At 36.7% G+C, this 23,468-nt stretch overlaps 1 protein-coding gene across 1 annotated transcript in view; it reads right to left on the bottom strand.

Annotated features, from left to right (window-relative positions):
- The window catches only part of STXBP6 (syntaxin binding protein 6), a gene marked incomplete at its 3' end in the record, with an annotated part of 111,054 nt that overhangs the window by 13,645 nt on the left and 73,941 nt on the right, over positions 1-23,468 (bottom strand). Inside the window, exons 3-4 of the mRNA XM_084263348.1 lie at positions 15,104-15,234; positions 13,366-13,531 (exon numbers count right to left, since the gene is read on the bottom strand). Coding sequence (XP_084119474.1) covers positions 13,366-13,531; positions 15,104-15,234 — 297 coding nt within the window. The remainder of the gene's footprint in view (positions 1-13,365; positions 13,532-15,103; positions 15,235-23,468) is intronic.

Raw genomic sequence — 23,468 nt, 5'->3', positions numbered from 1 at the left:
AGTTTTTCTAGTCTGAAAGTCTCCCCATGGCTGTTACTTAGCCAGGTTCAGCAATCACAACAATAAATTTTGTTAGGAAAAACAACCTATCAAAAAAAGTATGTAGAAAAAAATAATTTGAGTTGTTCATTACTGCAACAGAGTAGAGAAACTGAAGACATGAAGGCAACTCTCTTCATCCATTGAAATTGCCATGGAAACTGTTCACAACAAGGAACAGCTGTTTCCCGAGTTACCCACAAGAAACTTCACTATAGTAATAAAAGACTAAGTGGACGGTAGGCTTCTAACTCAGGAAGCTTATTTCTTTCCAAATCAAAATATTTAGTCTGTTGAAGTTCTAACTGATGGTAGTATTTCACACTTCGACAGCCTCTCCTTACTGACCATACTTGTTTTGTTAAATTCATCATTACCACAGAGTTCCAGCTGCTAGATTACAATTGTCCCAAGGCTTTACATCACTTTTGCAATGTAACAGGTGATCATAAAGGTCAACAGGATGAACATGTTCTTTCCCTGCTTTTTCATCCCTTTCACCCACCTGCCAAGTGACTGCTGCATAGCCTTTCCTGTGTATTGGTGCTGGCTTGTTTCGGATCTTTTTGAATACAAGAGGAAACTGCTGCTAAAAAGAACCAAACAGATAAAAGGTTTCTGAACTCTTCTCAACAGCCATGCAAAAGCCTTATTAAAGAGCTCAAGTTATTAAGTAGAAGATTACAGAAATAGTATTTCTGTGATTGTAATCCTGTAAGATAATACCTTCTTACAACTTAATGAATTTCATATCACATGAATGCAATGTTCTATAGATAATTTCAGCATTTAAATTATCAGCCAGAAAGGATGACTAAGTGATCCAAAAGACAGAACATCATAGAAAGTAGCATCTTTACTGGATTTATGCATTTGATTATAACTTTGAAATAGTTGAAGCTTCAGATTTAAATCTGAACATCCATTTCTCAATCTGTCTTTCAAGGATGATGTTACTGCAGCTTATATAAGTCATTCCAGATCTGGACTAGTAACCATCCACGGTCTTGCAAGTAACTATCGTCACAGCTACAAAGAGCTCAGAGGAGGCTGCAAAATCCACCTGAGGACCTGAAAAAACACTGTTTTCCAGACCACTATAAATAGACTACTGGTAGTACTCTACTTACTGGTATGTTCAACTCATCTGCATGAGCTTTTTTTTAATCATAACTTTGTAGAAATATTCTAAATGAGACACTGATGTAATAAAGTTTCTTCTCTTTTCCACCTCTATCTAGCATGAACCACACAGAACAATCACAGTGTCCTGGTGCTCAAACTTAGAGCTGAAGGTCACAGTGAATGGAATGTGCTGTAGTTTCTGAAAGGGAAATACAGGAATTATGAAAGGTACTAACTGACCTTAATTCAGCAGGAGTGGAAAGAAATGCTACTAAAAACCTGTCCAGGTCAGAGTAGCAATGGCTTTCCTAACTAAAAGCCTAAATGAACTTCACCTTCTGTCCAAATCCATAAGTGGCTTTAAAGCATCATTTCAGCACTAGTCCTTTAGAGGAGGAGGAAGGAGAAGAGAAGGAAACAGTAGAAAGAACATTGTTTATATAGGTGTGCAAACTGAGGGTATATACTGGTAAAGTATGGAGCAGGTGGAGACATACAGGAGATGCTGTGACCCACGCTGGAGCAAGACCTTGCCAGCACTCGCAGCCCATGGAGAGAGACAGAGACACAGAGATGACCAAGAGAGAAATTTGCGCTGGAACAGGTTTGCTGGGGGGAGGCTTGTGACCCTGTGGAGATCTGGAACTGAGAGACATTCTGATTTATTACTGCCCGCCATAAGCAGTGACCCACACCAGGGCAGCTAGTGAAGAGCTAGAGCCCTGTGGGAAGGGACTCAGGTTGGAGAAGTTCGTGAAGGACTGTCCCCAGTGGGTGCGACCCCACAGTGCTGCAGGGAAAGGGTGTGTGGAATGAATGCCCCCCCCCCGCCAAGAAGGAAAACAACTTGCAAGAACTGACCGAAGCCCCCATTTTCCCAGTCCCTATCTCTTCCTGTGCCACAATATGGGGGAAGAAGGGAGAGAAATCATGACTAAAGGGAAGTATGCTAAGAATGGAGGGGTGGGGGAAGGTGCTTTAAGATCTGGTCGGGTTGTTTTAAGATCTGGTCGCACTTCTCATTATCCAGCTCTGGTTTCACTGTGTATGTAGCGTAGTGTAATAAATTAGGTAGTTTTCTTTCCTTCACTCTGTGTTGAGTCTGTTTTGCCCATGTTGATTATGTAATGATCTCTCCCTGTCCTTATTTTGACTCCTAAGCCTCTCAATAGATATTTTCTCCCCTGCCCAACTGAAAACGGGAGCGATAGACCAAATTCAGTGGGTGTCCGGCCTCCAGCCAGGCCTAAACCACCACAAATGGAATCTGGTTTTAGGGACTGTCATTTCAGATTTGATTTCACCCTTGGGAATCAAAGTAGTGGCATCCATAACAAGCCTCTTCTCCTCTCAAGATGTTCTACTACTGCACAGACGTAATGCAATGCATTAAAGTCTACAGTGAGTGAAGGTGATATATATGCAATCTGCTTTGTATATTATGAGTGAGTTTAAATACTGTGAAGAGAAAGACAGAAAATCAATAAATTACAACCTTTGAAAATTACTGTCATGCCACAGTGGGCATTCTGAAACAAACCTTTTATAATAAAAGTACTTCTGAACAGCAAAAACCCTAACACTTTGATCTCAAGACATCAGACTCCATACACCATTCAGTTTCTTAGTGTTTTCTATTAAACAATAAGGCTAATTCATAAAAAAGAATAAAAATATCCAGTCACAGCAACTAAATTTTATGGGTTGTTCTTCAAATGGTTTGAGTAGCTCAGAAGACATTTTGCTATTTAATCTGCTACTTAGACTGATGGTCTACAACTTTGTTTTAATTTCCCTCTTCCAGGTTAGAAATCTAACCAGTTTAGAAACCTGGGTCAGGAAGAAGCTTTTGTATATATGTTCATTTGGACACGAGATTAAAGATGCTCGAAACCCAGAAACTGGGTATTTTTTCCCAGCCAAATAACAGGAACTGACATTCTATTGTAATGTGGACACTGGATATATATAATTAAGCTAGGATGGAATGGCTGTTAAAATCATGGGGTGTAAAACAGAATTAGAATAGGCTATTTTATCCAAGTGCATTGCCAGCCAACTTTTTTTTTTTTTAAAGAAAAGGACAGTTACATACACAGAATTGTAATAGAGGATGGAGATGAAAACATGGAAAGAATGCTGTCCAGCAATAAAATACTTATTAGTAATTCTTTGTTGTAGATTTAGTTTTGCTGAACACAAAATTAACTATGCATTAATACATAAAGAAGCAATTTTAGCTGTACTATCCTTTTATTCCCCTAATCAGCCTCCTGAATCTGGAAGTTTTGCTCCAGGACTATGTTTTATTATCATGTGGAACAAAGGGTCCACCTCCCAACATCCCTGCTACTGAACAACTTTTTTTAATCTTTCTTCCCCTTAATTCCTGGAAATCTAGAGCTAGAGAATGTAGTTAACTGGTATCATATGCCTCATCTTCACACAGATTTAGATTTTCCAATATTTAAATATTATTTTTGACATAAATTTTTGGAAACCCTGAACCTGGGAATGTCAGTCATATTCAATGGTACTGTGAACTGCAAGAACATAAGTCAGAGGAAAACAATCAAAACTTTTTTCCCACTGTAGTGGTGTACTTTGAGTTCTGTGTTTTCAAATACCAGGTTTACAAGAAGGCGGTATGTAAGCCATAGTCACTCATAAATAAACAAACCCCCCCAGAAAACACAAATGGAAAATAAAGCCCTCAGCCCATATACTACAGATACTACAAATTACGACCCAGATGTCAAATTAACATTGCACCTCAACAATCAGAAAGAAAAAATAAATATTAGCAAATAAGACTATCCAAAGAAGGTCTTCTATGCATTCTTATGCCTGTATGGGAACTACAAAAGATGGAGATTTTAAAATCCTTCAGAAAAGAAGTAACCTGTGCTGTCAAAGAAAGAAGAGAGCCACTGCTGCGAAACCACACAGTGGTGATGTATATACTGAACTGTTCCTATCTGTGTCAACAGGAGAAGTACTGAAGACTGAGAAAGTCAACACCTGCTAGTTATAAAGGACTAGACTGTACTAAATTTAGAATGATTATTGGAATGGAAACAATACTGGACAACAAGTAAAATATAATTTATGATTCATATTTACTTCATCCAGATATATAGCTATGTTTTTGCCTTATGATTCTGAAAAGGATGGTTTATGAAAAATACGGCATATAGGATTTTTACCCAGAAAATCATAAAGTGAGTCCGAAGGCAGGTCAAATCCTACCCTTTCTGACTGAAATGGAAAGAATCAAAATTCAAAAAGATAACTACAAAGACGCTCTGGGTGGGCAGGGGGTGGTAGGGAAAGATGCTTTTAGCACCAGATGGTTCTGAGCATGGCATTTCAAACATGCTAGTTGACTGCGTGACTTTCAAACAAGGTAAGTTTAAAAGGTTGGAGCACTGTCATTTTAAGAAAAAAATGTTATTTAAAAATGTTATTTAATGTTTCACTCGAGTTTTTTTGTCGCAAGCAATTCAACAATGTAAACAAAATTCAATCTCAATGATTTAGGAGGCTCCCAAGTATTAAGAAATGGATGTGGATTCATACAGTAGAGTGTGCCATACAGGTAATTCAGTAGTTTATTTGCAGTTATTACTATTGATGCGCTGCATTAAATAAAATAACATTGATCTAAAGAAAAATAATGTAAGAAACACTTGGTTGCAGTAACAGAAAAGGAAGATTTTAGGTTTTCAAACAGATGGGTATTCAAGTGACGCAGTTTTCCTTTTCAAATATTTTCTCCAGCCATCATACAAGGCTGCTTTTTGTTTTAAGAATAAGAGAAACAATTCTGCTTTTCATTTCTAATAGTTCTACAGTCATTCAGAATATGGAGAATCAACTTTCCATGTCCGAGCACAGGGAAATCAAGAAAATTTAACTAAGGATGAAGAAATTTGGGCTGGTCTCACATGGTTACACACAAAGGTGACCACAAGACAGCTTTTATTGATCAATTAATGCACAGCAGAATCAAACCAGAACAAGCATCCAGCTCATTTTAAGCAAATACTGATGAATTCCAAAACGCTATAAAATACGAATACGAAACCATGTTTTAGCTATACAAATATATATATGCATAAATATACTATGTGACTTGCACCTTCAAAATCTAGTAAAGCACTAAATTACTGAAGCTATTCAAAGTGAAACAGTAAAAGATATCCAAGTAAAGCAAGTCAGGGCCAAACTGTCAGTGAGCAGCTTTGCCACTGTTATGGCAAATTGCATTCAAGAGAAATTCTACCTCCGGGGGAAGCAGCACCTCAAGTAGTCCTTGAGGTGGGCTTACAGGATTGACAAACTGAATAAGTAATAGCTCAGGTATGCCAACTCCAATCAGTAAAGAAGAAAAAGATAAACTTTTCCTCAGCTTACTTATCAGCATTTTTCTGTAGGGAAGCACAGCAAAATACCAGCCACCCACAGTGAGCATTTCCAAGACACTGCAAACATCTTATCAATGTCATCATTTGTTTATTAGTCCAGGCAGTTGTTTCATCCGACATGCAGTGACCTCCTTTATAGTTGCAGGATGTGATCTATAGTGTTCACTGCAATGCAACAGGGGACCCACACAAGCTTTTTCTTGTAGGTAGCTGTGACACAGTGCTTTCTCTTGGAATGAAATTCCTGGCATGACTGACATGTACAGAAACTGACTTCTCGATCAAGGTTGTTTTTAAAGGCTGGTCACTTTTTCAAGCAGGACTCTAATGCACCAAAACAAACAGTACAGTAACTTGCAAGCCACAACAAGCAATAGATTCAGTTTAAGTGCAATTTCCTAGGAAAATATTTAGCAAGACACATAATGAAACAAATACACACAAGTGTACGGCTCAAAAATGCTGGAATACACTGCAGATACAACAGCAGTTCAATAGAACTGCATTGTAAGTCAGTTGTATTTTATTTATAGAAGAATGAAGTAAACAGAACTGCCACAGTGGATCAGACTAGTGGTCTCCCTACCTGTATGTGTTACCACCTTCTCAAAGGGCTGTAATACTGTAATAGGCTAATGCAAGTAACTACACAATGAAGTCATATCCTAAGCCTCAATAATTACTAGTTTGCTTGATTACCAGAACAAGAACATAGTAACAGATTACTGATTTTGGCTGGGATAGAGATGATTTTCACCAGAAGCTGTGAGGGGACACTGCCAGGACACCTGACAAACCATACCATATGATGCTTGCAGGAAGTGGTAGCTCAGGGATGGGATGGCTGTCCAGTCATACGGTGTGCAAACCGCATAGTGTGTCACCAGCTTTGTACACTCTAACTCCTGTTGTTGTTTCTCTCACCCTTTGCTCTCCCAATAAACTCTCCTTATCCCTTTTCTTCCTATTCTCCTCCCATGGGAGGAGGGATGAATGAGCAGCTCTGTGGTACTCAATTGCTTGCTGGGGCTAAACCAACACAGTTCTAATCTTTGCTTATTAATAAAATTATAATCATATTCTCACCTTCAGATGTTTCTACATAGGAGACACATTAAAGTAAGGATTGCCATAAGCAAATTTATTTTGTTTACCTTCTACCTTTGATCTTTTTATCTCGATCTAGTTTTAGTGCTAATAAATATTCCATTTTAAAAAGGGATAGCATATTTATCTGCAATTTTTGAAGCCAGTTACATTCACACATTTTGGTTTCTTCTGGTGTTCAACATCACCATACGGCTTTATGTCCCTGCTCTCCTGTCTCCAAAATACAGTACTGAAATTTAAAGTTTTGTCAAAAATACATACATTAGAAATGAATAATTAAGTAGAATTAATATCTGGAGTACATATAACACAAGGATTAAGAGCCAAACTGACAGGCCTGAAATGTCAGTGACTCCTGTTGATGTTTTTAAATATTGGTACTGATGTCAAGACAGAATATTATTGTATATTGCGGATCGGCTATAAAATAAAGAAATATCCTAACTAGGACCAATTTCATATTATTACAGTCTTACTGAGAAATTATAGACTTTAAAGTTTTCAAGTTTATAGTCTAATACATTTATAAAAATCAAGACTAACCTAAGTTAGTAGTATTTTTAAGACTAATTAATAATAGTTGATAAACGTCTCACCAACAAGGACTTTTCAGAATCACTAACTACTACAAAAACACAGAACTCCATTCTGACTATAAACAGCAAAAACTGTTAGTTTGAGACAATTTCTTTCCTATTTCTATTACAGACAGTAGTACTCTACATCTTGATGACAACACCTACTTAGACCTTCAGCCTTCAGAAAAGGCAAGAAAATATATTGCTTAACGCTTTCTGTATTATCTCATCTCAGAGTTATACTGATCAAAAAAGAACCAATCCTTAAAATGAAATGCTTCCCTTCTCATTTTATGTACCCCTACAGATTTTACAAGAACGTAATGTACTTTTTTGCCAAAGATTCCCATTTTAGAAAGCTAATTTAGAGCTCTGATTATATGCAATATTTCTGTGGAACAAGCACTCAACTATTCTTATCCAGTCTGATCTCCACACATGGCCTTTATGCTTAAGATGACTAAAATCAGTTAAATAAAAAAAACCCAGTAAAGCAGAATTAATCTTGACATGAATATGCAGAGCATAAAAGCAAGTACCTGAAATGGTCTTTGGCAGCAGAAAATTTATTTCTAATATTTCAACATTTAGAGTGACAGTGGCTTTTAAGTTCTCTAATGCAAACAACTGGGTATTTGGTATATATTGGCAAGAAGTAAAATGCAAAAAAAAAATTGTTTCTGTATGGAAACATTGGTAAGATTTCTTTTTTTGTTTTTGTTTAAATTTGTTTGCATCAGAATGAACTTATAAGCAAAAGTCTGCAAGAATACTGTTCGATTACACAGGGTTTTTTCAGTGGCTATAAGATAAGTAGAAATAAACAAGTATTGGGTATTTGAGCTTCTTAGTTCTTGAGAATGAGGTCTAGCATAGCACTTCTCTTAGTCGGCTCCTCTATTGCTTGGAGAAGGAAGTTCTCATCAATGTACTCCAGGAACTTCCTGGATTGCTTATGCCCTGCTGTGGCTGCCCAAGGCAGCAAGGCAGGCATACACTACTGGAATTCAGTACATCAGACTTTAGCCTCTTCACAGACCTTCTTGTTACATTACCATGGGAAAAAACTGTGGAAGTAAGAGAAGCCCAAGACAGCTGGCTAGTATTCAAGGATCACCTCCTCCAAGCTCAGGTGGGATGCATCCCAACAAAGAGTCAAACAAAACCACCAGGAGGCCTGGATGAACAAGGAGCTCCTGGACAAACTCAAACACAAAAGGAAGCCTACAGAGGGTGGAAGCAAGGACAAGTAGCCTGTGAGGACAACAGTGAAACTGTCAAAGCATCCAGGGATCAAGGATAAGAAAGCTAAAGCTTCAAAAGAATGAAATAGGCTGGGGATGTTAATGACAACAGGAAAAAGCTTCAATAGGTACATCAGTTATAAAAGAAAAAAAATAGGGTCCCTTCCAGAATGAAACAGGACACCTGGTTCCCTGAGATATATGGACAAGGCTGAGGGACACAATCTCTGTTGGCAACATGGACAGTGAGATCGGGTGCACCCAGCAAATTTGCCAATGACATCAAGCTGTGCAGTGTGGCACAGCATGCTGAAGGGACAGGAAGCCATGCAGAAGGACCTTGACAGGTTTGAGAGGTTGGGCTTGTGTGAACCTCATGAAGCTCAACAAGGTCAGGTGTAAGATCCTGCATGTAGATTGGTGCAATCCCAAAAACAACTACAGTCCAGGCAGAGAATGGATTGAGAACATCTCTGACGAGAAGGACTTGGGGGTGTTGGTTGATGAGAAACTAAACATGAACCAGCAGTGCATGCTCAGAGCCCAGAAAGCCAGCCATGCCCTGGGCTGCATCAAAAAAGTAAGATCAAAGGAAGTGTTTCTCCCCCTCTACTCTGCTCTCTTGAGATCCCACTTGGAGTAGTGAGTACTTACCAGGTCTCAAGTGTGGTAAGCTAAGTTGAGTCAATAGCTTGTTAAAAAAAAGTACTCATTACCATTCTCACATTGGCAAAATATTCTTGGAGGAGAGAAAGAAAGATCCATTAATAACTCCTGCCAGATGTCCTTGCAAAAAGGTTACCGAGGCAAAGATGTCATTACTTAGGGCTTCTAAGTATTTTTTAATTAATTCATCAGAATGACTTAAAACGAAAGCATTTATGCAGGACAAAGCTTGAAAGAAAACAAAAAAGGCAAGATCCATTTTCCTTCAACCTGACATCTTGCTCCAAGGATTATGCATTTTTAATACGTATCTAAAGGTGGCAGCAACTGTTTATTCTTATAGGCTCAGAATTGATCTTTAACCAGTTTGAAATACTGTATTGCAGGGTTCTATTCAGAAATGAGTCAAATTCATCCTCAGCATCAGCCTAATATGCTAATAAGTTTTCTAACAAAAAAAAACCCCATAGGTGACAAAACTTTGGCACACCACTCATCTACAGCTTTGTTTGGCTGTAAAAGCAGGACAATCTGTTCAATTTGGCCACTGAACAGATTTTCCAAACTAGACACATTTCAGTACCGGAACCCCTCTACCCAAAATGCCTGTCTTCCCTTTCTGCTTCAAAATAACATCCAGAACACACACAAGCTATGGAGAGGGCTCTTCTAAATAAAAGACAAACTTGACATACTTTGTACAAGATGCTAGTGGGAGGAATCCTGTTACAGTCTTCCCAAATTTGAATTAGTTCTTTGTTCACAGAATTAGCACCCACACCTTTAATCAGTTTTCATTATTGCTGTAATTACTAATGTCATTAATCAAGTTACAGAAAACAGTCTAGCCTATTTAACTCTACAGACTGTATCATTACATGATACTCAAATGTGTGGGGAGGGGAAAGAGGCTTGTGAGAAGAATCAGGTGCAAGGCTCTGTCCTGAAGAGGGAAGAGTGTGTGTGAGACAGGTAGGAAGGTATAAGGCAGCGAACAAAGAGGGTCTGCAGTTCCACAGGGACACCCATTTTTAATTATGGCTAAGTTCTCAAGCACTTCCTGCAGAAACAGGAACAGGATGAATTTCACTTTCTTCACTCCTGTCCTTTAGGAAGGAGTAAGACTCAATATGATAACTAAGTTTGTAAACAAATCCTTTAAGTTCTTTCATCTTCAGTTCCAGTTAGGAGAAGTATTCTTTGATTGCCTTTTTTTTTTTTAAATATACATTAGTTACAAGATACACATTAAATATATTATTATGTGTGTATCTCTGCCAGTACATACATAAGCATGTATATGTGGCTGTATGTACTCTAACAGTTTATTAAAAACATTTGTAAGTTATTAGAAGTTAAACTAACCTTCCAAAAAGAATATTACATTGCACATCCCCCAGAAAGTTCAAGAGAATGTGATCTGAAACACAAAGGTTAATTTGATAGAGATGATGGAGTGACATGCTGCATGTATAATCAGACTGCACTAAGGTTTAAGAATTATTTGAATATGCTGCTCTGGCTAATTTGCAGAAATAAAAAGCCAAATAATCAAAGAAACCTCAAGTTGCAAATTCTGAACCAAACTGAATTAATTTAAAGATTCACCTTCAGGTATATGTTGTTTGGTTTGCATGACTACTTTTAGACCTTACTTTTTCCAGTCAGGAGAAATCTGAATTCCACAATACATTTGACTGTATTTTCCATAAAACACCTCTGATACCGCGGGCTTCAGACTAAGTGGGTTATGACAGACAACTGGCCCACCCCAGGGCTTCAAATGAGGACTGGCAGAACTGCAGGTATTTACCCAGTGTCTGAGCCTGTCAACAACCAAGAGCTTCTAAAGTCAGTGAATGCTGCTGCTTCTGGTCACTTAATTCCTCCATTTGCCTCAAAGTAACAGACCAACAGCAAAGGTGCTAGAACAATGCTTTTAGGACTGAAAAAGAGTTTATCTGTTTTCATGAACTCACTGACAAAGCTCATAATTATAGTAGAGATACAGGAATACTACAGAAAACCTAGCACTGCTTTAAGAACATCAATCTGAATATTCAAGGGAACATCAGATGTTTAAGCAGACTAATTAATCTCACATTTTACTAGACAGTTTCCAATTACATGACTACATTGCCTTTTATAATAATTGATACTGCTTATTTGCTACACTTGCCAATAAAGACTTCTTTTTATTCCTCCTCTATTTTTGCTAGACATCCTGCTGCTCAAGAAGGCAGACACACAGAAAGTCACTGGAATTTAGGGTCAGCTGCTACTTGGTTTACAGTTATTATAGCTTCTATCAAATGTAAAGCTTATCCACCATTTGTAACCTCATGTGAAAAAAAGTTGACAGTGTGAAGAACAGCAAAAGCACTGTATCCATGAGGAGATTTATTAGTCCCTGGCTCTGTACTGCATCCACAGCCTGTACTGTGTGTACACATGTACAGACTGTGTCTGTGCACACTCACAATGACAAGCAAGGAGTATGGAAACAGTTACCATCTGGTATGGGAGGATGGCTCAGTAAAGCCCATTTTAGCTATGAAGTTGTAATAGCGAGAATGTGGGTATGCTTCACAGGACACCGCGGGGTCTAGGGTGTGTTAAAAAAGTAAGAGGCAGAAGTTTATGAATCTCAGTGGTTTTTTTAAATTTTTTTTTCTTAAGATACAGGTTAATATTTGGGTCTGCTGAATCAGGAACTCAATTTTGAACAGGTCAAGATTATGAGAATAAGATAATTTTGCAGGCTGTAATGTGTGGTCCTTTAACAACACCAAATCATTAGCAAGAAGGATGGAAGTGAGCATCACTAGCAAACAGATGGAAAACAAAGGCTTAATATGAGATTTCTTCCACATGAAATGGAAAAAACTGCAGAGGACCTATTATCCCATCAGTGCAGAAACTGCTCCTCCCTCTTCCCCACCACACCAAAAACAAAACAAAGGAAATCCTATCAATGTGGAAGGGGAAAAAAAAAGAGAGAGGAAGTTTGCAAGAAAGTTTTATGCCTTTTTTCTTAGTTTGAGAAGACACTAAAAGAAAAGGATGATTGACAGAATAGTTCTGACTTACTATCTCAAAGTTACTAGCAACCTCAGTGTCAGTAGCTAAAATATAAACACCAAACTGGAGATGATGTCCCTCTTCCTCAAGTTTATGTTTGATGTTTCAGAGAAAAGGAATGTAAGACAAAAATAACACCCAGAAAAATGAGCATATAAAGATGTCTGCACAAAGTATAGTTCTGATAATAGCGTACAGGAATGTAGTCTAGATTAGAGAGAAAATTAACAGAACTGAGTACAGCTCTCTGATGCTACTGGGGGAAATAAATAACTGAACAGAACCCCAAGACAGCCTGCACTTATCTCAGAGAGTTTAGAGACATGAACTGTTGGAAACTCATTGAGAAAAGCAATTTTTTATTCCAGCTGTGAACCTGGGAGGTGTGTTTCTAAAAGCATTCTGTTTTAGAGCAGACAAAAAAGGGACTATTTTCATCCGTTTTAGTCAAAGGAAACAACTAAAAGGGTTTATTTTCTTAAAGAACACTGTGAAATATGTGAAGATCCTCCCCCACAAATAGTTTTAGTTGCTTGGGAAATGGATGATAAACACCACTTTGACATACTGACCAGATTTTTTTACCTAACCAGTCATTTTTAGTCTAACTCTGAAAATTCACCTTAAAATATGTAAATTATGAAATACAGCAGAACTCTATAAACTAATTGATTCATGTCAAAATCAAAGTAAATTAAAAAAAAACCATGGGAAGTTTATTAATAATAGCTTTTTGACACACTTGTGAAGAAATCACAATGTAGATATCTTTTAAAGGGAAAGGTTTTAGGACACACAGAAATGTTTCTGGATGAAGGGAAATAGAGGTACAAATTGAAATCAAGGTTGTTAAAAAGAGGGAGGGAGGAGAACAACTTCTGACAAAGTGAGTAGGGGATGCTGTCTTTAGAATTGCAGACTAAGAGATCAAAGAGTGCAGAAGAGTGAAGTGGTATTTGCTTGGAGAAATGCTGAAACCTAGGAGTTTACTAGTCCAAAGTTAGCATATTCAGACTCATGATTTCAAGTTAATAACTCACATGCAAATAATTTCATGTTCAATTGCACAAAGCAGTCCAGCTGCGATTGACTTACCTGCCATAATTTTAGATTGGCAGTTGATAAATTCTGGCTTCTTGTCTGTAAGGTATCGCTGACAAGTGTTATGTAGAACCTGAAAGAATGTGCATTTTTCTGAAGCTGTGCTTGCTACCCATTGGTCAAAGGCATTTTCAAATAGTAAATCAAATTCTGGGGAATCCTAGAAGAAAAAAAAAGAAACACTACAATTATTTCAGTTTTATACATGATTTGGAGAAAGAAATAGATCTATTCTTTTTTAAAAGGTATTATGTTAGAAAAAGCAGATCCCTTGCAGATATTTTTAATAAGGACTATTCAGTTAAGACAAAAATACCTTAAAGGAAAAACAGACCAAAAATTCAAGTTGGAATTTAATAAGAAATCCTTATTATCTACAGATATATAGTTACTTATGCAATGATCTGGGCCTCACAGCAGAAAAACCTACTTTCACGCTGTATTACAGAAGATACAGTTTTGCTCTGAATGCTCAACCAAAGGAGGAAACAAATAGGAAGTGTTAGTTATTGTGTTTAAAGCATCATCATGAAGTTTTGCTTAGGGCTCTGGATAATGCGAACAAAAGAGCACTCAGAAAAAAATGAAAAAATCAAAGGCCAGTTTTATGCCATGGATTTTATGGAAGAAATCAGCAGTATTTGCTAAATTAATTTTATAATTATTCTTGTAAATGCTATTTTGAAATAGTGACACCAGGAATCACGGGAATGTAAGTTTAAAAGGAACAGGTCTAAGATCAAGAACTTGACAAGACTTTCAATCTGAGACTATCCCAAGTTATCTGTTATTTACAGCAGATGATGGGAAAGGGCCTAGACCTCATATCCCTTATCTACTTGTCATTACTTTTGTTTTCATTGTCTGTTTAACCAAAGAAAATATAATTCCACCCCTTGCAATTCATAGGACAGCATCCAACGGGCTTGTGTTTTTGTACTAAAGACTGTGCTGGGCAGTAACAGAATTTGCTAAGATGCATAGATGACTGACCAGAGCACAGCTTTGAATAAATCAAGGGGGTGACTCACAAACATATTTTTCTGTACAATGAACACAAGAAGTCACTCTGTGATCACGTAGTATGAACCACTTTCCTAACTTCTAATTCTGCTGGTTTAATATTGAAGATTTGTGTTCATTAGCTTATTACAAGTTCATCCAACTTCATCTCAAGACAGCTCAAGGTGGGCTGTATATTCACAGTAAAGGAATGCAAAAACTGTTTTGTGGAGGTTTTGTTTATATTAGCATTCATGTGCCATTGGCAACTAAACCACAGCACCACCTTTTCTAAGAAAAGATAAGTAGAAGGTTCTCAGAAAAACACAAAGTTCACAATATTTCATAAACCTCAAGCTAAATAACCTATCCTGTCCTTGCATCTACTTACTGCTCTATCCTACAACACAGCTGCATGCCAAAATGGACCCCAAGAGGCTTGTAGTTAAAGACAAGGCAAACAAGGCTCTTGTTTTTCTCTTTACAAGGAGGAGAGAGAAGCAAGAAAAGCAGGGAAAGATAGAAGAAAAAATGCCAAATGATTATGAGCTTTGGCTTCCTCCCACCCTTCCCATTAAAATCTATTTCACATATCCCACTGTGTGAGTTATATTTTTGAGAATCTGTACTTAAGCCTGTATTTTATCATTCCAGATGCCTTTTTAACAGTGAAAAAAATAACTGATTTGTTTTTCATTTAACTGTTTGTTTTTCATTTTCTAGAACTCACCCGATTAGCATCTATACCATTGACCTGGCGAAGCTGCTCAAGCATCCACTGTGTTCTCCTCACAAAAGATGTAGAGCCTTCAAATTGCTTCACCTTCGTAATAGACGCTTGAGCTGGTTTCTTGTTCGTCACTGAACAAATAAAACAAAAAAATATAGAACTGAAATGGGCTTAATGTCTCACTGGGCTGTACCAATCGGCTCACAGTGTCAATAGTTGTTTTGCTGGTTTATTTACTATAATGTCCCGTACATGTCACTGATTCAGATGGTGTAACACTTTCCCTTTCCTGCATGTCATACCAAAAAAACATATTCCTTATTGTCAGAATGATGGTACAATGCCAAAGAAGCATTATACTGCTCAAGATCAGATATATTTTTACCATCATCATCTTAAGTTACAAACACCCTGTAAAGAACAGAACTAAAATTAAGGTCTTTCCATCTGCATTTTTACAACCAGCTTACTGTTCTCTTTTCCCGACACTAGTTAGTAGACATTCCTCATATACAGACTCTTACTCATTTCTTTCTCATCATTTTAGACTTATGAATACATATAAAAGAAACATCCACATAAGTCCATTTATGCACCTTTTTAAAAAAGCAAACTGCTATTTCAGACTGATTTTCATGTTGGTGATTGAAAGAACACGTTTCTCCAGTCTTTTCACAGCATTACATGCAGGTCACACTGCCATCATCTATGTAATTAATTTCCTAATTGCCAATTAGAGTGGAATATATGTATATATATATTATGCATTTACATATTCCTTTCTTTAGTATATGCACTTACTGCATTGTGAAAGTAAACCTGCCAAATCAGATATTGGTCTGTAAAATTTTTAAAGTTAAGAATTAAGGAACTAAAGATTGATCATCTCCCCAAAATACTAGGTACCACAAACAAAGACCATAAATCAGAATGATCTTATTTTTTAATAAACAAAATATATTTTAAAACCTACAAAGTCATTAATGCAAGTCATCTGTGCTCTTGGTGTGGGGGAAAAAAGGCAGTAAAATAAGTCACTCCAATTAGTATATCCTTATCACAGCATCATGATTTCCCAGCTACGCTAAAGATGACTTTTAAACACCAGAAAATCTGGCTTCCCACATTACTGACTATTTCTGTAAACAAACACATGTTCTTTTCATTAGTGTAACTTTTAACCTCCATGAAAGTTTTACAAGCAGTTTCAGGCACTTTCTAAAGTCACACCATGTATTTTATTTGTATGTTAATTTATCTATTGCTGTATAGGAAGTCACTCCATATACATTTCCGCTTTCTGCGAATGAAGTATTTTTTAGAATCATTGTACCACACAATCTACTAATACTGGTGTGTCATTTATTTTTCTCCTTAAACTCTCTTTATTTCCAAAAATCCTTTTATTCATATGGCCCTCCAAAAAAAGAGTATTATTGGAAAAGCCACTCTTATCTGCTTGTAGATGCTAGGAGTTAAAGACGACTTTTAAAATAATCAACACTTCAATAGTGAGGTTGCCTATTTTCGTGCACCTCCTTTAACTGAAATAAATCAAGAAAACTAACAAGCTTCCCACTCCCAAGACGCACGCTGCATACATTTCTGCACTCAGGGGGACAGTTATACAGTAAGTAAACATTCACGTAATACCTCATCATTACATAAACTTAAAATATTAATATTTTTTTAATAATATACTTTGGAATTGAGTAGCATATTCAGATTAATATGGGCAGTTTTTTCAGTAACCCAGACTCACACATTTTCAGTTCAGTGTATGTTGGTGCATATAAAAGTCCAAGCATCCTTATGAGAATTTAATTTGATTTGCAGAAAAATAATTTCCAATGAAAATTTAAAAGGTAAAAAAAAGCTTAAAAAAATCAGATCCTAACATTTCACATGGCAGATGATTGTTTTTAAGGAGTTACTTCAGAATAAAAAGCATAGCTTGACTCAATATATTGACCACACTATTGACAAGAACATAATAAAGACTGCCAGAAGTCTCCTGATCAGCAGCTACAGCACTGAGAACCTGTCTGATGCAGTATGCAAGTCAGAGTTGCATGTCAAATGGAACAGAACAGAGAAGTTCTATGCAGTTTCAGAAATGTAGCAACAAAATTATATTAGAACACCTGAAATTCAAAGGCTAGGTATTACTAATAATTGAGATTGGTGTTCTGGATTCACTGATTGCTCAATGGCCTATGAACTCAAACATAACCATATCTATAAACCAGAGGTAACAGGCATCCTATCTATACTTACATAGTACATACAGGTTCTGCTTTTATTGCAAGTTTACACATCACTGGGTGGGAAACAAATTCCTAAATTACATGGGCAGGAAGACCACAGACTTATGTCCCTACTTTCTCTGAATTCATCCCAATACTTATTCGCACGTTTTCTGCCAACCCCAGTGATCAATTTAGCAGACTCTACAGCATTCCATAGGACCAAGTTTCAAATATTTTCTACAAAACAGTACCAAAAAAATGCTGTCTAAGAGTGGCTCAAGTTTTATGTCTGTGGATTATTCCCCTTCTATGTATTAAAAAATAATAGTGTATACTATACATAAGCCACAGACAGAATTAACACTAGTAGCGTAGGAAAACAAAGCAGGAAACACCAGAGAGAACAATTATGTCATCAAACACTATTCTCCCCTTTTCAGAATCTCATGAATAAACAATTATGAAATGTATAGCCTTAAACTTCAACCCAGTAAAATTCTCACTCCTTTAAAGTCATCTACATGTCATTTCAAAATGAAAATACCGAATTTTACAGATATGATATTTAAGTGCCGCATGTCAACTCTCAGTATCTTCATAAATTGTTTTGTCTGATTTGACATATCCAAAATCTAATTCTCCAAACTTCTATGTATAGCACTTTTAATAATCAATTAACAGTATCTCTGTCTTCCACTGGAGCTGTTACTGCTCTGTGCTTCAGCAAATCAAGATCTCCTTTAGTGCCTAAAGTTTGTTAACTCTTGAAAATGCCTAGTAGTGGTCAACTATAAAAACATCTTAATTAGAAGACTGTTTCTACACAGTTCTATACAGTTCTACACTGTTTCTCACAGTATGTCTGTGACAGGCTGAGAGGGCTCTTCTACTACAGAAGGGCTTATCGGGGATATCTCAGCTACTTAAGTAGAAATTCAGTCTCAAGGTAGCTGGTGTGACCCTCTTAGGAAAGGCTGCAGTTCTACCATTTAGGTTTCACACTCATAATTATTGCACACAGCCAAACAGATCTTGTTGCATTTCACCTTCTGCATCCTGATATTTTAGGAAAAAGCTAGCATTTCTAGAACATTCAAAAAAAAAAAAAGCCACCCCACAGCTACCCACAAACACACCCAACATGCTTTAAAACCTTCATTTAGTCCATGACAGCTTGACAGTAGTATGGCAGTCATTACAACTCTGTGAAACCCTTTGGCAGCTGGGAAAGCCATCCTCACTAGCTGCTCATTATGTTGCTCTGCAAACTAGAGCACTTCCACACAAGCTACTGAGTGGGTGTTACCTTGCAAACATGTAAAAATTCTTTTCTTAAATCTGCAAATTGGAAGCAATTACACACTCCTAGCCACATTCCCTCTCTGACAAGTCATTCAGACATGTTTGCTATAATCTTCCACAATCATTATCAACCTTAATAAAACACAAGACAATATTTAAGTTATGCTTCAATTTTAGGTGGGGTTTGTTTGCTTTGGGGCTTTTCTTTTTGTGTAACAGAACATTACGCCTTCAAAATACGAAGCTGTAAGAGTGTGGACGAAGCACATTTATTTGGAACCCATCAATAGATGGCACGCCATATGGTATTTCTATGTGTCAGATGCAAACAAAATAGCTTTCTAAATTTTTATTTATTTTTTAAAGGAACATAGAGTTATTGGTAAAAATAAGAAAGAGCGTGTGAAGAGTCGGCTACAGCAATTTATGACAATGGCATTACAAGTTTGGGTTTTTTTAAACATTAGATTAACATATAACCAAAAGTTACCAGGTCAGAAATAGCATCATTTCTTCTGGGAGTGAAGACATTATTAACCACTTTGCATTGTAAATAAAAATAAATTACAGTATTACATTTCAAAGAGGCTGTTAAAAGTTTGAAAGGCACACATTTCAGCGAAATACTCTGTTTCAAAAGCAGATCAGAAAATAAAAGGCAGAAATATTCAGGTCAGAATTAGCTTTAGAGAGTGTTGTGACAGAGTCAGGAAAATCACTGTTCTCATCATTTGGAACACAGAGAAAAACAGAATTGAATTCCAGACCTCAGCTAGAAGTCAGTAACACACACGTCTAGCATCTTAAGCAGAAAATCAATACAACTCTTCACAGAGACAGCTAAGGGAGACTGATGTCACAGTTCAGCTTCATCTCACCTGCACTCCAGAATATATTTTTAAAAACTTTTTCAGCTTTCTAAATTATCTATACTGTAATGGAAATGGAAGTACTGGAAAATTAATTCCCTACATACCTACCCTAAAACATCTGGCTTTGAGCAACAGCTCTAAACCACTGCATCATGACCTTTTATTTATCAGATTTGAAAAAACATATTTGAAAAGCAATGTCTGTCCTTGAAATCTTGATTCTGGCTACCTGTGTTTGGTTTGGATGTTCTTTAGATAGATTTGGATCTGTACATGTTATAACTCAACCTCTAGGCAATTAGGAATCTTACAACAAATGGTATGATTGCCTCACAGTTTCTGGTTATATTGCTGCGTATTTCTAGTGCTGAATGACTAAAATAACTACTGAAGGGAAAAATTAGAAAGTACAAAGTCTTGAAGCAGGCAGTGGCTGCCGCAACTGTTCATATTATAGCAAGTTAGGTTTTTTCCTGGGCACTCTACAGATTAAATTAGGCAACCTTAACATTATTTACTGTTCTGTTACCAGGTCTTGAGAGGAAAAAAACCAAACCAAACCAAAACAAAAACCAACAGTGCAAATGAAATAAAGAGCAATACCATGGTAGTGTGATGTGATTTCAAGGTCACTGTATCTAAAATTTAATGATTCCTACCTTCTTGTAGAAACATTGCCCTGAAGCAAAACTCTTCTTTTCAGAGCAAGACTAAGTCTAAAAGCAGCTAGGAGTTTCCTAAACTGATTTTGATTAAATCAGAATAAACAGAGCAAACTTAAAAGCAGCAGCATGTTTTAATTAAAAACGCTATTTAATATCAGAGATATTTTATTAGGAAATACATGCAATTATGTATTAGCATTTGTGTTAGAAATGCTTTTTTTTTTTTTTTTCCAAGACGGCTCTTAAGGAAAGAAAGTAGGTTATGAACAGACTGTGACAGAGATAATTACTCCTCTATAGTTTGCAGGTCTCCAGAGTTACATATTGAAAAGCCATCTTTCCCCTCCAGACCTCTCTTTGTGCAATTAAATCTAATTCTCATTCCACAAGTCCCTTCACTCTCAGCCACCAAGGAAATAACTACTTCATAAACTTGCAAATGCTCATTGACTAAAATTCTGATGGTCACGTAGACAACCCTAGCAAGCTGTGACTACCAGCTAGGCTGATGATCTCTGGCTTCTGACCATCGAAAAGACCGACCTTTTTGTTTCTTTGTCCATTTACCACTCAATTCCACAGCATATCTGGAGTTTTACTATTCAGAGAGTAATCATGAGTAACTTGTGGAAATGCATCAGAACTTGGAGGAAACCCAAGACAGATTTCTTTTTTTGCAAATGTCATAGTCAAGTAGAAAGCCTCAAATAAAAGACAACATCAACAAGACAACAATCTACAAGGACTCACTCTTGTTTGCTGTTCTCATCTGCAGCATTCCAAAGCAAAAGTCAAGAAAAGATTTCTCTTTTCTTCTGTCACAAGAACAACCTTACAGTTGTTCTTGCACACTTTTCAAAATCTTACTCTCCCTGTTTTCTTATCAGAGTGAGGAAATAGGGATGAAGCAGGGGAAAGGACACTAAATAACACACCCTCATAACACACCTCAAAAATAATAATAACACAAATTCGATAAATAACACACCTCAACCCTTATGACGGCAGAAGATTGTATTATTGCTGTTCTGCCACTCTAAGAGGTAGTTTGAGCTGCTCTGCTTATAGGACCACATGGCCTGATCAAAGTATGGTCCTGGCAAGCAACTTCCAATCTTTTACAAAGCAGCTTTCCTACCTTCACATTTATATGAAGGTAGGAAAGAATTATGTAAGAATTAAGTAAGATCGAGCAAATTGATACATTCTGACCTATTTAGGTATTAAAGAATAAGGAAACTTTCTTAGTATATCACACAGACTTCAGGAAAAACTATTTCCAGTTTGTTTCATGTGATGGTTGTGAGTTTTGCTGTCTAGCAACTCCAGCTTTGAGTTTGAATACCAAAATTTGTACTATTTCATGTTTCCTCACAGTAGTTTCAACTAAGCACTAATTTAATGTGGAGCCCATATTAACTGTAGAACTTTGAGCCTTCCACTGTGACTGTCCAACTGCTCCCTCCTGCAACCTTCATACTTTCCATGGTTCTCAGAACTCAGCTATATATTATACAAAGAGGTGCTCTGAGAATACAGTCCTAATAAGAACCCAAACTTACGTAATCACTTCCAGGATGAATTTTAGGTAGAGAAAAAAAGAAAAAAAAGAAAAAGATATGTTTGCAGTGGAAAACCTCTAGCCTCACTGAAAAGAAAACAAAAGCAGCTACAACTGGGCAGGTTTAAATCCCAAATTGCTGGTCAAGGCTTGCCAGGTGTCAAAGTGAGTGGTAAGGCTTGGTGTCTCAGAATTGCATTCCCTACATTTCCTCTTTCCTTTGACATTGCTGCTTTCTTACTATCTGCAGTCTGAGGATCTGAAATCAGGGAGAAGCAGTTCCCACCTTCTCTGCTTGCTGAATAGGACAAGGGAATTTCAGTGTCCCTAAACACACAGCAGTTTAATCCAAAATTAATGTCTTCTGTTTCTTTAGGCTCATCCCTCACTTGTTTTGATATCAAATTGGAAAACACAAAGAAAAGCAGCTTTCAGATATTACAGAGGCAAACTACTCCTAAGTCTAAGCACACATTGGATTTCCCAGAGCCTTTCCCAATAGTTCAAATAACAATTTCCATGTCTGCTTATATCAACATCAACTGCATCACTGTCCATAACAAGTTGCAAGCCTCACTTTCATTGCTTTCCAGATAAAAACATATGAAATACGTATCTCTTAATTAAGACATTCATATATTATTCAAAATAAAGTTTTGAATATTTTTTCTTTTTACAAGCAAGCTATCTTTATCTGCTGAATAGTAACACAAAAATAAAATACTAAAAAAATAAGTTATCCTGGAAATTCAGATTTTTATCTTCCCAAAATTCAGATGTGGTATCTTCACAAAATAAAAGAGTAGGTAAGACAGTTTTTCTGGTGTCTTCAAAAAACTAAAAAAAAAAAAACCCAACAAAACAAAACACTTTGCCTTGCAATGAAGTAAAATTTTGTTTTCATGATAATGTTTTATATGTCTGAAGTGAGAGACGGTATGTTTTCCAAACATATCACTGTGTGTGCTAATAACCAGCTGCTGCTTAAAGGCAGAGTGCTTTGCCTTTAAGTTTTGCACCTATTTTTCCATTATATTTTTCACAGAATATATCTTAAAAAACAGGTTTTATTCCTATTTGAACATTTCACCTGCCATCACACAATATGCATTACAGTATCTTAAGTTTCTTGACAAACTTATTTCTCATTCCTATCATTTTTTTAAAAACTTGAAAGATAGAAGTATTGAAGTTTGAAACTACTAGCTTGCTTAAATTATTCTTCATTTGCTACAGCAATATAGTTTAAGGTACTGATAGCAAAGCAACTACTCATGTTGGCACAGTTACATAGACAGATGCAGTTAACAGTGGAAAGAATGGCAGATTTCATATTATAGCCAGAGAAAAAACTTCTGTTTAACTGTAAATATTTGGAAAGGAATCTTATTAAACACATATTCACTTCCAGAATGACGACTGAACTTCCAGGTTTTGTTGGAATTGCCTTTTACTCTTCCACATTGCAAAGCAGCCAACTTTCAAACTTTTCCCACCTCCTTTTTCCTGAATACTGACAGTCAGCTTCATTTGGACTCTTGACATATTTCCAGTCAAATGTGGCAAATTTGACTTGTGTATATGTTTTCAGTTTGGTGACCAGCTCACCATAGCATGTGCCCTTCTGTATTAGTCTGGATCACCTACAGTTTCCACCTTCTTAACAATCTTTTCCTTAAAAGGAAGGCAGCAGCCTACACAGACTTTGCTGACAGG

This window comes from Gallinula chloropus, assembly GCF_964237585.1.
Source record: "Gallinula chloropus genome assembly, chromosome: 4".
In the NCBI taxonomy this organism is placed as follows: Eukaryota; Metazoa; Chordata; class Aves; order Gruiformes; family Rallidae; genus Gallinula; species Gallinula chloropus.
Note: the sequence above shows the minus strand (reverse complement) of the source record. Positions and strands in the feature narration are given on the sequence as shown.